The sequence below is a fragment of the Glycine soja genome, chromosome 3 (assembly GCF_004193775.1).
Source record: "Glycine soja cultivar W05 chromosome 3, ASM419377v2, whole genome shotgun sequence".
NCBI classification, from domain to species: Eukaryota; Viridiplantae; Streptophyta; class Magnoliopsida; order Fabales; family Fabaceae; genus Glycine; species Glycine soja.
The window spans coordinates 44,761,453-44,776,980 of record NC_041004.1 but is presented as its reverse complement, the minus strand read 5'-3'; the positions used below and the strand labels follow the sequence as shown (position 1 = coordinate 44,776,980).

Here is a 15,528-nt window from a genome sequence, read left to right as displayed (position 1 = left end):
TATGGGATTACTATAGATCAATGTGCATTCTAATCAAAATATCTTAAATTTTGCAACGAACGGATGCCTACATCAAAAGGATTGAGCAAATCATGTTAAACTTGTGCTGTAAAATAAATGAAATTTTCTAACGCAAAAACTTGACCCAATTTATTTTTCTTTTCTTATTGATTCGAGTGAAACATGTTTTAATATGTTGCTTTTATGAGAGAGGTAATCTGAATCTTTCAGTCAATTATATAAAATGTGGACCCAAAACATAAATCAAAACAAAATGAATTACATAAAATTTGTAATTATGTTTGATTCTCACATATATGCTTCAACAAAGTTATTTGACTTTCGACTATATTAAATTATTAATTGAAACACATATGATAAATTCCTTGATGACTATGCCATTTTTGTAATTTTTAAAGATTCAAAATCAAGCACATTTTTTGTGAACTAAAATTTAAAATTGTGATATTTTTAGGGACTAATAATAACTTATTTAACTTTTCCATTTTTTTAATCTTAAGAAGATTCTTTTTTATGCAATCTTATGAAGATTATTGATGTGATATTTGAAAAATCTAAACATGATTACATGTTTGATTCAATTTTTTTTTTTCAATCTTTTGAAAAGACTTTGAGAAAAAAATATTTCTTCTCAAAATAAAATTGCCAAAGATGTAATAAATTTTTATCACAATTCAGAAACACTACCATATAGATTCTGGAAAAGAACATCCACAATAGCTTGCAGCAGCGATATCACGCAAGTTTTTGCTACATAACGTGTTTTCTTTTTTTTTTCTTTTTTTTTTTTTGAAACATAAACTTGTTTTCGTTTGTGTTTGTTTTTCTTATTTGCAAATTGCAATTGCTTGCACGTCATTTCATGTTAGTCTGACAGAGGCATTTTACCCGTTTATATTTATCAAATGGCCTTGGATCAGGATTCAGGATCTATTATAGAATCTCTCAAATAAATTGCATGTTCCATTTGCTTGGCCTCTATGTTATACCCTTGGCAACTTAATGCGACAGCCGTTGACATTTCTTCACATTAATTTAAACAATAGTAGTAATTAAAACCCACCTTATAATTAACATACTACTGCTAATTAATTAGGACACATAAGAATATAAGAGCAACCCGAAAAGAATAAAGGAAAAGAAAATCCTGGGCAAATTACAAGTTACCATGACCAATGTGTGGGTGTGCTTGTTTCTTTCCTTAATTATGCAGTTTTCTTCACGAGCGCTGATTTTCTTCTTTAAGAAGAAATGTATGATTCATATCTATCGGTTTCATATATTTTATTTACTGCTATTCTCAACCTTCTTTTTTTTATATAAAACTGCTATTGCTATTGTCAACCCAGTGCTGAGTTCACGAGCTGTACAAAATAAATATTGGCAAAAAAATTTATGAATTTTTAATCCATGGATACGTCAGGCTTTAGAACGGGGAGATGGTTTTTCCAATGAGATAGACTCCAATTAACTTTTCACCAGAAGATACCACAAATTCAAAAACTTAACAAATAAAAAATTTCTACGACTAGAAGAGTCAATATTGACATGTGCAAAGTTACAAGGATTACGATACAAATACATCTATTTCTAAAATCATTTTTTACACATATCAAATAATAATTTAAGTATTTTTTAAATAGGTCTATCTAATACTTATTCTGATGATTTTTCTTTCTCCAAAAAGTAGGTCGTGTTATTATTCATTTATTCAATTATTCTATAATGAAATCAGGTTGTTGAAAATTTATTTGCCTGACGGAAAAGCGTAACTTTATCTGCTGATGTACCATTTAATTATGGACTGTGAGTAAATAGGAACAGAAAGAATTCGAACATTTGTTTTTGTTATCCTCCATATATTCATAAATAAAATAGTGACAGTAGCAACCACCAAACACAGAGTTGCCCGTGAGTCTTGAATTCTGAATCAACCATTGGCAACTGAAAAGTAGTGATGATAATAATGTTACTATTTAAAATTATGGCACTTAGTTCTCACCCATACTGAAAAAGAAAAGTATGTATGGACATATGGGGGTTGCATTCTGAGTTCTCACCGTTTAGTGGCAAATATGCAAGCCACAAACTTGGGAAGAAAAGTAGAAAATCAAGCAACTTTTCAATGCTTGAACTTTTTGTTCTTTGGTCCATACTAGTTAATTTCAATTTTGAACCAAGAAGCCTTACGCTTACCACAAGAATAACATACTCTAATTATTATTGATACCTCTAACGTTATACGTATAAATAATACTATCAACTATCAAATAACAAATCAATTACCTAAAGACATTACCTATTTTAAGAATGATTGTGCTGAAGCAAAGAAGGCCTCGCAATATTTCAAGGTACTTCGTATATACGAATAACAAAAATATATTGTTACATGTTATCGAATTAGCTGCAGGGAACATGGCCTTATAACTGTTAAAGATATATATGTCTTGTTTTTCTTACAGAATTTAAAAGGAAGAGAATTAAGAGACAGAGATGCCGTTCTGAGACTAACAAGAAACAAACGAATAACAATATGTGCTGTATATATATTTTCTTGTTCCATTTTCCAATTTGTCTTTGTAATAAAAAAGTAAAAATAAAGAACTACAAATAGCAACTGATGAATAATGAAATAAAAAAGTGATAAATAATTAAATATCATGAGATTTTTTTCTTCTTCTTTTTCTTTTCCTGAATTGCCAAGAGTTGTGAGTGGTGGTCCTACCATAAACAAGAGGAAGAGTCTATTTTGCGGTTATGGGCACTGAGAAGGCGTGAAAACCTTCTCCTCCGGTAATAGAAGCCGCATTTGATTCTGATTCTGGAAAAAAACAACCTTCTGAGTTTCTTAGCAGATCTTAGCCTCAGCCACAGAACCTTCTTGACACGAACCAAAGACCCTTTGACTCTCTCTTTGAGGCTCTTCTTTCTACAGAACTGATAGCTTCTGAGGAACAATTGCCTCTTCTCCATCATAGTGTAACTGTGTTCAGCCTCAGGGTAGTAATGCCCAAAAGAATCACTCCTAAATAACGGATTCATGTTAAAGCTACCCTTTTGATTATTACTAATCATGGGCATGATGGCACCCACAAAAGTTGCTTCTGAAAAGTTAAAACAGATAGAGCAAAATAAGAATTCTAACATTTAAATAGCATGAGAAGAAAGAAAGAAAGGGTTTCGTATGTGACATAACATAACATAGAAAAGAAAAGAAAGAAAGGGGGTCTGAACTCTGAAGTGTAGAAATTCGACGCACCTTATTGTTGTTGCTTGCTACGCGAGCCAACCTCTGCGCCGCCGCAATAGCTCAAGACAAGTCCTTACCCTTTGATGATGTTGTAAAAGAGTTAGGCACTTTAACACGTGGATCCTTGGATAGGTTCTTGTCTTTTTATATAGACGGTCACGTGCATTTTGTGCTTTGACCACTTTTTTTATTACTACTACTTTTTACTGCACAGATACTGTGATACTTAAAGTTTTTTTTTTTAGAGGGAAAGATACTTAAAGTTTGTTCTTTCCTTATTTATTTTATTTAGTTTGCTATGCTGTATGTGCTTAAGGGATTCATCGTTAAGACTTAAGACAGTCACATGGTTACATTCATTTCTCGTGCTCTCCATGGATTCCCTGGTTGGGTTAAATCAGAGCCATCCTTATCCTATGATTGTCCAATGAGGGGAATATAGTTGAATTTGGATCCTTGGACTTGCTTATATATATTGTTAAATAGTAATTAAGAAAATTCTATTGTGCATTCAATTTTTATTAAATTAAAGACGATCAAAAGGTAAAACTATCTGATTATATATTTAATAATAGTTACATTATTTTTAAACGTAACCATATATATCATCAAATTTCCCATCAAAGGAAAAAAAAAAAGCTTTGGTAATGTTGGTCACGGTCTAAAGCGTGTAACAATAAATGCAAGAAAGGCCACTAGTCTTTGCACACAAGTGACAACAGCGGTACACAGTACCTAACAGAATCCAATTAAATGACTATATAATAAAACGTTTACGATAACATGACGATCTCTACGTTACTACAGGAATAATCATAATAATAATAATAATCATTATAATTGGCTTTATGAATTGGAAATAGGAGCAATTTAAGTAGTATAAGAAATTAGACTAAGGTAATCTTGTTGTATACTTGTTCAAAGAATTCGATAAACAATTGAGTTTCCTTGCCAATCAAAGAGAGGGCGATGAGTTTTGGCAATATGATTCATGAATAGTAAAATCAGCATGATACGCAACGCGGCTGACGTAGCAATATAATAGTGTTTGTGCTTGTTCAAAGAGTTAGATTAGAAAATTTGAGTGCATTTCTCTTGGGTTCTAACAAATCAACATATAGGGGCCTAATAACGTGGATAGGTGCAACCAACTCTTTGATTTGGCATCTTTCTACGTTAACTGCAAGTTTAAACATTTGTACGTGGATCTGCAATATTAATCTGCACCTTCTTCCAATTTAGAAAACATCATTTTTCTCTGATGGTTTTGTGTTTTATTTTCTTTTTTGCGGGCCATAAGATGATTGTTTGTTTTTTAATTTAGACTTCAACAGATAATTAAGATGAAGATACCAACAAATGAGCTACGGAAAAGGTAGAATGTGTAGTATGAAAGCAACTATTTGGTACAGTACTTGTCAACACCTTAAAATTTGGTATACATCATAACAAAGTTTACTCAAATTAGAACATAGATAAAGGATTTTATGGTATATTGTTTTTAACACTTTATTTGGAAAATGAGAGAAGTAGGCACTATATAACACTACAAGAAATCCATGCTCTAGCGTCGATAAAACCCAAAAGTGAATGCTAAATAGACTTAGTGTCGACTTTGTGTCAGCCAACTATCTAACGCTACAAAACTCAAAGCTAAGCAGTTGCGTCCAACTTTTTGGCCAATGTCACTTAGTGTCGGCCAAAAACAGACTTTAAGTACAAGATTTAAGTATATCTTTACTGAATTTTTTTATTGCAAAAATATCTTAATTTACTGTTTAAAACTGTCTTATCTTATTTTTCATCAAATTAATTCAAGATTTAATTTCCAAAATTAATTGGGATCTAAATTTGAAAGTGAACCTTTCTCCCTTAACCTTTCTGCATTCTTTACCTTTTTGTATTATTGTTTTCCTTGCACTTTTAAGTTCATCTTTAATTTTTGAACGTTTACACTAATTGAGGTTTGACACTAAGATCCTATGTTGATTCTCTAAAGGACCGTCACATCTAGAATGTAAGAGGTTTGACTTGTTGTAGTTTGGAATGATATCACAACATGACTCTACCTTTTTATAGAACAAGGTCACTTTTGAGGGGAAGATATCATGTAGAGCTCGCCACCATTACTAGCAGCACTGGACCTTCTTCTAAATGATTAAACCTTCATATCCAAATGACAAACACATTTTACAGTAAAAGTATCCCTGGGGCTAAAGTGCCATTGTGATAATAAATTGTTAACTGAGATACTGAGTATAGCCTGAAAGTCAGATGGGAAAAATAAATGTGTAACCAAATGCACATTCCATTGTCGTTCTCCAGGTCTAAAAGAGCTTAGACCAAAACCTTTTTCTCCATGACTACATAATCTACATAATGGAAACTTTTTTGCTTTCAATCCCAATTTCAATATGGTGGTTATAGATTATGCAAGTTAAAATATCATAACGATGCTAGTCTTTGGTTGTTGGTGCCAATTTTTCTAGGACATTATTGGACTAGAATGAACTTGGAAGAGTTTCGGAATGAACAAAGAAAAATTTAGAAGAATGCAAAAGCATTAGCATCATCTATTGTCATGATAAACAGTTGCATGTCGTAGCATGACAATAACACTTGACTTTCTATTTTGAATGTGTCCTGCCATAGTGCAACAAAAGCATATCACAACAGAAGGAGCTGATAAGCCAACAATATTGAGCCATTTTACATTTAAATTAATGTATTTGATTAGGATTTGATTCTAACCTAGGGAGGCAGTTTTGACTCTCAGAAAGAGAGAGTATTACTCGGAGGCATAGTCTTTTCAAGCTGTTACATATGAAGAAAATCAATTTTTTATGAAGATTTGAGAGAAGTTCATAGCATTTCACATAATATTTTTTTAGAAAATGAATCAATAATATAGAATGTATCAAAATGCATGAATTGGTAGCAAACTGCTATTATCATTGCTTTATAAAATTTGCAATTCTGAAATGCAAATCAAACAAGGCTTGTTACTATTATTTTTTATATTTCAACTTTACGTAAAATGACATGAGCACCATATTGGGGCTGAAGAGTAAATACTGTAACAGGAGCATGAGCATAAGCTGGAGAAAGTTCAAATGAGAAATGTTGTAAAATCGTTGACAAAGCCATCTTTGCCTCCAACAAGGAAAAGTTTTGTCCAATGCATATTCTAGGACCCCATCCAAATGGAAAAAATGAAACTCTGCCATTTGTGGCCTTCAGAACTCCTTCAGAAAATCTCTCAGGTTTGAATTCATTCACATCATCACCCCAGAGTTCGCGGTCATGGTGAACCATAGTTGTTGGTAAGGAAACTTGCACTCCAGCAGGTAATGATAGGTTTCCGAGTTTCATATCTCTGTCAACATTTCTATTAAGGCCAACTGCTGGTGGGTATAGCCTAAGAACCTCATTCAAAATCATGCTGACCTGTTACAAAAAAAGCATTTAAGCCAACAGTTAGTATCAAAGCCATACTCTTTACATCAAGATAATAATAGGACACTTACAATCTTAAGGTGACTTAGCCCATCAAAATTTGGTTTTTGTTTGCCAAATACTTGTAAAACTTCCTCCCTCGCACGTGCTTGCCAATCAGGGTACCTACTTAACAACACCATGGTCCAAACAAGTAAAGCTGAAGTGGTCTCTTGCCCTGCGAAGTAGAATAGCTTGCATTCCTCGATTACATCCTCAAGACTCATTCCAACATTCTTACTGTTTCCATGTTCTTCAGTTTCCTTGTGATTTGACTCCAAAAGTATACCTAACAAGTCATTCTCGGTAGCCTCACCCGCCTTTAGTGCTTTCTCTCTGTTGCTAATCATATCTGTAAGTGAAGCTTTTATTTCTCTATCAATTTCCTTCATCCTCCTATGGTTAGCAGTAGGTAGAAATCTGCAAGTAAGCAGAATCAATTGTTTGTTTTGTCGATATAAAATATAATTTTCTTTTTAACAGAATAAATTGCATTTGAGAGTAGAGACGTTACATGTAATCTTTCTATCACAACAACTAAACGAATAGGCATTGAATACAACACAGATTCTAAATGAGAAATGTTGCTAGTTAATAGTTTTATTTCAAATTGTTTTTTTGTTATTTAAATTGCAATGGAAAGATGATTCATATTCCGATCACAATATTTGATTCTTAATTACAAATATTATTTGGTAATCAACATTTCCTGTATAAAATACTACTATATGGTAAGGTTAGTTCACTTAAAATTCATTTAACAGGATTGATAACTTTAGTTTATTAAACACTCAAATATTCATATCTTACCTCCATCCAGGGATGTAAAGTTTCATTATAGCTTTCATTGCAAGTTCTGCTTGCTCTTTTAGAAGTTGAAATATTTTTCTTCCTTCTTCATAACTACTTCCAAATGCTGTTCGAGCAATAGCATCACTAGATAAATTTTGAAGGAAAGGCCATACGTCAATTTCACATGATCCATCAGAAGACAACATTTCCTCCCACTTGATAATTAAATCATTGCAACTTTTGTAGAATATTGGTAACATATTCTGTGGTGTAACAATGAAACAACAACAAGGATTTAAAAGTCGCCATGTCAAACTAAGCACATAAACATTCAGACTTCACATCATGTTACTTATAAACCAAACTGATTTTACTTGCGAAAGTATATGTTGCAGGCTAAACTAAGAGTAATTTTGCTATACCAAATAATTGTCTTAAGCGAATGCATTTGTGGGGAGAGAAATTTTTCCAGTGCAAACACACACTCAAAATCCAACTTCTCCGTATTTTGTAACATGTATTCAAATGTATACAAGTTCATTTAGAAGATCTAAATCTAATAACTAATAAATACTAGTAAACAATCTATGCACTAACAATGAAAAGAATTTTTACACTAACATCCAATCACACATTATTATGTGTGGTAAGTTTTTTTACTTTTACAATAACTATCTTAAATATCATATTATCATGATTTTTAATTGATTGACAATGTAAAAAAGTTTTATACTTACATGAAATTAAACTCATCTAATAATGGGAAACTAACCTTCAATTTTTCTAAATTGAATGCAGGGCTAATTATTCTTCTGTGCTTGTTCCATTTTTCTCCCTCATGGTTTAAAAGACCAGTAGCAAGTAACTTGACAAGCGGACTCGTGTCAGGCTTTGGGAAATCATGCATCTTATTAAGTACATCTTTGATTAACTCAGGCTCTGTGATGATCACCCTTGGTTTTCGCCCAAACCAAATAAAAGAATTCTTGCCTACATATCATCATTAACAAGGCTTAAATTTAAAGGTAAATAAGAGAAGGAAATTAAAACACAAATTGAAAAGAATGGGCAACTTCCTGTGTAATTGTGTATGCTATTCGAATTTGACAAGAAAAAAGTGGCTCATAAATCAAATTCGGTGTATAGCTTGCCACACCATATATCAGGGCACATCATTGATTTTGTAAAATTTCAAAGCAGCAAGGCTGTTTATAAATGTACCGCCAACGAGGCTGAAGAAAGATAAATGGGTGTTTATAAATGTAAATATTGTCCACTTTTAGTTTTAACTCTTCTAAGTATTTTTCATTTGAACTAAATGTTTTAATTTAATTTTTGAAGAGTTAAATTTCTATGCAATGTGAATAAAAAAAATTACACTTTTAATTGTTAATAAAAGTTACAAATTCTATATATGTTAATTTATAACGGTGACATGAAGTTAGAATCTATAACCTTGTGCATACTACTCAAACTTCTCACCAAGTCAACCATATAATGGATTTGAATTTATGATTAGATGACATAGCCTATTTACTCTTATTTTAAGTATGCATTTTCGGAACAAAAAGCCTGTTATCTGTGTTAGTTATATAGTATCCTTTGATGGAAAAAGAAGGAAATGAAGAGCCAAATGGATTATGACAATTACAAATAAGAATAGTGTTTTTTTTACTAGAGAAGCTCTCAAAAACACTTTGTATCCAAACAGATAATACCATAAACAATAGATTATGACAATTGCTATATGAAAAGCACAGAAGCATAGACATCATAATTGATAATACCATGTGTGTTGAGAGTGTGTTGGAGAAAGGAAAAGACACGAGGCACTATATCATGGGAGAGATTCATGGGTTTGGATGTGACTTCCTTTTGCATATTCATAATCTCCTTTAAATCCCCAACCAAAAGCCTGTAGGGATTTCCTTGAAGGCCTTGCTCTCTTAGGAGCCTCTCTAACCTCTTTGGCCTTAGCCATAACCAGTTCAGCACCCTCCATGCCAATGTTAGAGCAAGTATCAGTATGACAACTAAGCATACACATGATGCTTCTTCCATTTCTCTCTCTGGCTTGGTGAGGACAAAGAAAACAGATGAAGTTCTGTTATTTATTGAGTTAGAACCATTAGATACGTATTAAAATTGTCTAACTATTTAAAATAGATCTTTGATTTCCATCTAGAAGACTCGGTTAAAGTATGTGATTTACGCAACTCTCCTCTGCCTTTTAATAAAATGTGGCTAGTATGGGTGGTTGTCGTAGCTATACAGATATCTATTAAGCATGTATTTATGAATTTTATAAATATCCGCTAATATTTATGGATATTTGTCAATATATATTTTCTAAATAAAAAATAAAGTAAAACAAGAATATAAATAAAATATACATTAATATTAAAAAAAATTCTTTACCAAAATAATGTTAAAAATAATTAGAATAAATTCTAAATCAATCTTTTTAGTATCTACAATTTACACACAGGACACAACCATTGGACACAATTACGGTATGAAGACAGAGACCAATATCAAGGACTATTTTGCTTTGGAGTGGCCAACTAGATGCTTAAGGTAATTTACACAAACGTATGTTTCCACATGATCTGCTTAATTCCTTTACCAGGATTTAAGAAACCACAATCATAGTTCATTCCAAGCACAGAAAGTATGTTTGATGCCCCTCTCCCTCTAATCTCCTCAAGCGATAACATTTTTCCCATTAAAAATAGCTCTGAACATTCCTCATTGTCACCTACCACCAGCTTTATCAGCCGCAGGAACTTCTTCAGGGTAACTGGATACATCCAAGTCAATGAGGGTCAAGTCGTATGGTTCTGAAACAGAATTTGACATATCCACAAGCAATGAAGAATTAGTTGCATCAGAATTTGAAGCATCAGGCATGGAACCAGAATTTGAAGGAGTGCTACTGGTAGAATAAGACAAACTTGAGAGCTGTATGTCATCTAACTTGTTTCCAAACATATGTTTATTTCTTCTCACAGAATCCATCTCTGGGCCAATTGGAACAAAAGTTCGTGACCTGTACTTCTTAGTTCCCTCCTCACCTTCGCTGTGATTATAAAGAACATATTCGTGATAGGTTGGTGCAAACTGCCACAAGTTTAAGTGGTATAAGATTATCAGCAGAGAAAACACAAAGCAAAGGAGAGTCAGAAATTTCAACTAGAACACGGGGTACCAGAAATGCATTGCCGCATAACATTTGCAAAGCCAGGCATTAAGCCTGATGCAAATGCTACGTTAACACTGTCCATGAACTACAGAGAGAACATGCAAAGCGAGACTCACCTGGTGGACTGTATCATGGTAAAAATCATTTAACTTCAAAGCATGCCCAAGGCTAGCTGTCAAACCACGGGATCCACCTATATTAGCACCAGCATATTCTTTGTATGGAAATGCATAAAAGTGGCCTACGGCAGCAACAAGCATCTCAACACAAATGATAAAATTTTGAAGTAGGGCAGCTTCATCAGCATCCTCAATGAATCCCGACTTTGCAGCAAGGAAGAATAACACGCCCTAAGAAATGAATTCAAAAAATGTCACCCTGCTTCAAACCTCAAAAGTGAAAAGCAAAAAAGCAGTCAAACCAAGCAACACCAAACTAACACATAGTCACATAGTCATCTTCAAATTCTAAATAATCCCACAACACAGCAAACTATGTGCATTCAATAAAAATAATATAAGATGAAGCTATTCAACTTCTTGACAATATATTAAATGAATGTTGTAACACATGCATACGTGGGTGTCATTTTTTTTTTTTTTACTTTTCCAATTTCTATCCCATTAAAAGTGGCCTCAAATAAGTTTATACCATTAAGGAAAATAGCAAAACTAGAGAAACAAAGACAACAGGAGGGAAGATGAAAATTATAGCTGACTGATGACTTTCACAAACAAATCAATTCCTAAAATTTAAACTATGTTGGTGTATGAGAAGAAAACTAACAGACCAAATTCAACTTCTAGTAGCAAAGATATTATTAATCCAGTGTATATCTAATGTCTGTTCAATAAGGAAATATTATTTCATATCCCAGGATTTAAGATGCAAAATTCATATTATCCTTCTTTTAAAGAGATGGAGACTAAAAAAATTTTGCTCCAAACAAATTACAGCTCATCTCAAGATCAAATAGGGCATCCTCATTTTACATGACACTCACATCCTTTCTAATGGTCACAAGAAAACAGAAATATAACTTCCACTCTTCATGTACCCAAAAAATGTCATTTTTTTCGGTTCTTCCTACATTACCATACAACCAGTAACTAGGTATAGCTGGAAATAATAGACCATAAAAATTACCTGCCAATAAGTCAGGAATACAACAGATTTTATTATAATAAACTTCGGAACTGGATTGAATGGTTGAAGCAGATCCTTGCATGCCACATAAAACAAAGCAAGCACATAGAGAGCCATTGTATATGAGATCATATAAATGATCGTAAGATACAAGTATGACTGCTTTGGATTGAAATTTCCATCCTTATACTTCCCCTTTGCATAAAGTATAAGTGTAACAACAACTAAAATGGGCTTCAAAATCACAAATTGCAGACATCCTTGCTTGCATTTACGTATGAAACGCCTGAAATAGAAGTTTTAGAAATGAGAGATGAACGTAAATTGTGATATAATGTCATGCCACCATGTTAGAAGTCTCTACTAAAATCCATTGCATCTCCAGGATGTCTAGGTCATTTTCCAATAATCTATAAAAAATAAATCTTCCATATTGTGTGGCAAATGCATCATCCTAGTACTTTAAGTGACAAAAAAATAGGTAATTAAAAAACACTACATAGAACGTTCAAGGGATATATAACTATTTTCCGGCACAAAAGCTTTTAATCCAAACATATGAATCAGATACAAACCCACCCATCCAGCGGTATAGGAGGAAAGCAACAAGTCATCAGACAAAATGATGGCTTCAGAACTCGACCACTCAAACTTATTACAACAGCTCCAGGACCACCAACCCATGCCAGACACAGTGATAGAAAATTATAAATTACCCAAGCTTCATAGCTGAAACAGTAGACAAGAGAAATCAATTAAGAAATTGCACCAGTCTAATAAACATATATCAGCAAAATTCATTATAATTTTAGAATAGACAACAAAAATTTGCAAGGTGAACTTAAATTTGAAAACTAAAACGTGGTCGACAGGTACACTAAAGAATGAACAAGAGAATAAAATCACACCAAATAGGAAAAAGGGGGATGGGGTATTGCCTTCCCACTCTTGTGACTGCAGCAGCAGCTGCAATCACCTATAACTCCTCGGTCACATCAACAATAGAAGAATGTTACTTTTCTTAAGCATTGTTTGGAAGTTACTGTCTACAACAACAAAAGCCTTATTATCCCACAAGGTGAGGTCAACTACATGAAACACACAATGTAAATCGGTTTGGTTAAAGACCAAATTTTCAGAGGTATTATTTACCATAAGATCCCTCTTGACAACTTCTCCCAATATACTTCTTAGTTTCTCTCTCCCCCTTTTCACAAGACCAATCTACTCTCCTCACTAGTGCTTCCAGTGGTCTTCTTTGTATGTATCCAAACCACCTTAACCAATGCTCGCCTTTTTTCTTGTTATCCCTTTAAAAGCCCAACATTCACCATCAGTACCAGGGTATAGCTGTATGGCAATATGATAAAGCTTGCCTTTGAGCTTAGTAGGTACTTTGCAAATTGCAATCACAGTGCCTTTACCCATTTTTCCCATCCCTCTTGGAAGTCACTGTCTAACAAGGTAAAAATTTAAGTACCCTAATGACATGTTTTCATATATGCTCCAAGGATAAATCAATCTATTTGAAGGATTACACACATTTTTCTGTCCAAGGAATATGGACTCTATCTAGAGTAGGGTACCAGATTGGATAGTCCAATATGGCAAAAATCCAAAGGGGTTTCTGAATGGAAAGACAATAACTACTTCTGAGGATTTGGAAGTCACGATTGGTGTAGAATATGTAATTCGATAGCAATTAATCACAACCAAAATACACACGCAAAAAAAAAGAAGGAATTCAGACTAAACATGAGCAACAACCAAAATAAAAATAGTAAAATAGAGAAAAGACAGATGAACTTACACTTCCCGGATAGAATTAAAATAGATTGAACTGTCAGGTATTACAAGGGACAAGAATGACATTAGTGCATAAACCTGTAAAAGAAAATAACAAGTGAGTTCAATTAAAAGAAAAAACCCTAGTAGAGATGAATTGAAGAAGTGAGTGAATGACTGACTACTGACCGGGACCATGAAAATAATCCGAACGATGTAACGCTGATAAGTGGGCTCGGTGTAATTGAGAAGGTGCCTGTAAATGTGAAGAACGGCCAAAGCGATAGCTGCAATGGTGCAAATGAAAGCGACGATGTGGAAGAAAAGCGGAACCAGAAACCCCATTCTCTTCCCTTCCCTTCAGAAAACCGTAAACCCTAACCAGCAATCGAATATTGATTGGAGGAAGATCCACTAAACGATATTGAAAGATGAATGCTTCACTGGCACAATAATGGCGACTGCTGGTTGGCTGGCTTTGCTGCCAAGGAAAATCTAAATCAAAATTGAAATTGAAAACTTATAATAACAGCTATTTTACGCTAATACCATGTTTTTTAGTTTTTCAGTTTTACTATTCGCAATCGCAAACCAACGTGCATTACACGCTGTAAGAAACTTCATCAACTAAGCGTGCATTAGACTAGACTAATACTTTTTTTTCTTTTATATAATTCTCTCGTCAAAAAGAAATAATAAATTTTCGTCCAGATCGTAAATCCATAGAGGTGGATATTTATTTTCTAAACTTATTTATTTCATATTCAAAAGTTCAGGTCATTGCTTATGTTAGTATTAATATTATGAATATTTATTCTAGTTTATAAAAATGGTTTCACAAATATGTTGTTGATTACTTACACGGCGAAAAATCAATTTCTCTCATGTCAACTTCTTTTAAGTTTTTTTTTCTAATAGTGTTAGTAAGTGGATAACATACAAGCCCCTTTTTCTCTGTACCAAAATAAAATAAAAAAATACAAGTCACTTTTCCAATACACTTTCTTAATGGTGAGAAAATTGGCTTATGTGAAATCAATTTTCCCATTGATTTTTTTCATTTTACAATTTAATTTTTGTGTAGGCAACCTTTTCAATTGTTGTCTCTATCAAATTGTTGCCCAAAATAAAGTGGGATCTAATTACTCATGCAGCCTCTCCCATGTATACTATCTTTTAAAAATATGAATATAGAGTGAGGAGATTTATATCTGCACTCCCATATGTGTATCTTACACCCTCCCCACCATATTTTAGTTTGAAAATATTAAATTACTCTTAATAAGTTGACATCTCTTTTTTCAATCCTAATATCTCTCTCATTTAGAAACATTTAATCAACATAGCAGCTCTCACTCACCGCGACAATTTTTTTGAGAGTGCCTTCTTTCTTCCACTACATTTCGTGTCCTTCTTAAGATGGTTCCTCTTTGTCCCACACCACCTCCTTCTATTGACACCCTCCTCACAATATCGTGACTCTTGTTGCCTTTTGGACCAGGTGTTCTTTAACAGCAAAAAGTTAGCTTTCACAGTAGGTGTTTCATAACATTAAAAATAACTTTAGGAATATGTGTTCCTTATCACTAAAAAATAGCCTCCAAAATAAATGTTCATAATAGTAAAAAATAACTTTCGAAATGACTGTTTCATGACAGTAAAAAAATAATGGTTGAAAATAAAAAAATCTTTTATGCATTTTGGAAAGCCTATTCTAAAACTCAATCTATATTCCATAAGGCTACTATATAGCTTTTGCAATCATGTATTCAAAATAATGGTTGGAAATAAAAAAAATCAAAATTGTCATTTTGAAAGATAAAACACCATGTTTTAG

The 15,528-nt window shown here is 33.1% G+C and overlaps 3 protein-coding genes across 3 annotated transcripts; all 3 read right to left on the bottom strand.

Annotated features, from left to right (window-relative positions):
• Window positions 1-2,529: 2,529 nt before the first annotated feature.
• On the bottom strand, window positions 2,530-3,371 carry LOC114407501. The gene is made up of 2 exons (XM_028370617.1): window positions 3,281-3,371; window positions 2,530-3,125 (listed from the first exon to the last, which is right to left on the bottom strand). The coding sequence occupies exon 2, from the start codon at window positions 3,100-3,102 to the stop codon at window positions 2,743-2,745; it is 360 nt and encodes a 119-aa protein (XP_028226418.1). The 5' UTR covers window positions 3,103-3,125; window positions 3,281-3,371; the 3' UTR covers window positions 2,530-2,742.
• A 2,815-nt stretch (window positions 3,372-6,186) lies between these two features.
• Window positions 6,187-9,665, bottom strand: LOC114407499 (cytochrome P450 72A68-like). Its single transcript, XM_028370615.1, has 5 exons — window positions 9,346-9,665; window positions 8,331-8,548; window positions 7,577-7,821; window positions 6,799-7,186; window positions 6,187-6,718 (listed from the first exon to the last, which is right to left on the bottom strand). The coding sequence occupies exons 1-5, from the start codon at window positions 9,617-9,619 to the stop codon at window positions 6,287-6,289; spliced, it is 1,557 nt and encodes a 518-aa protein (XP_028226416.1). The 5' UTR covers window positions 9,620-9,665; the 3' UTR covers window positions 6,187-6,286.
• Window positions 9,666-9,971: 306 nt separating this feature from the next.
• Window positions 9,972-14,036, bottom strand: LOC114407500 (transmembrane protein 184A-like). The gene is made up of 6 exons (XM_028370616.1): window positions 13,881-14,036; window positions 13,717-13,790; window positions 12,486-12,635; window positions 11,907-12,192; window positions 10,877-11,110; window positions 9,972-10,678 (listed from the first exon to the last, which is right to left on the bottom strand). Exons 1-6 carry the CDS (start codon window positions 14,034-14,036, stop codon window positions 10,313-10,315), a joined length of 1,266 nt encoding a protein of 421 aa, XP_028226417.1. The 3' UTR covers window positions 9,972-10,312.
• Window positions 14,037-15,528: the final 1,492 nt, after the last annotated feature.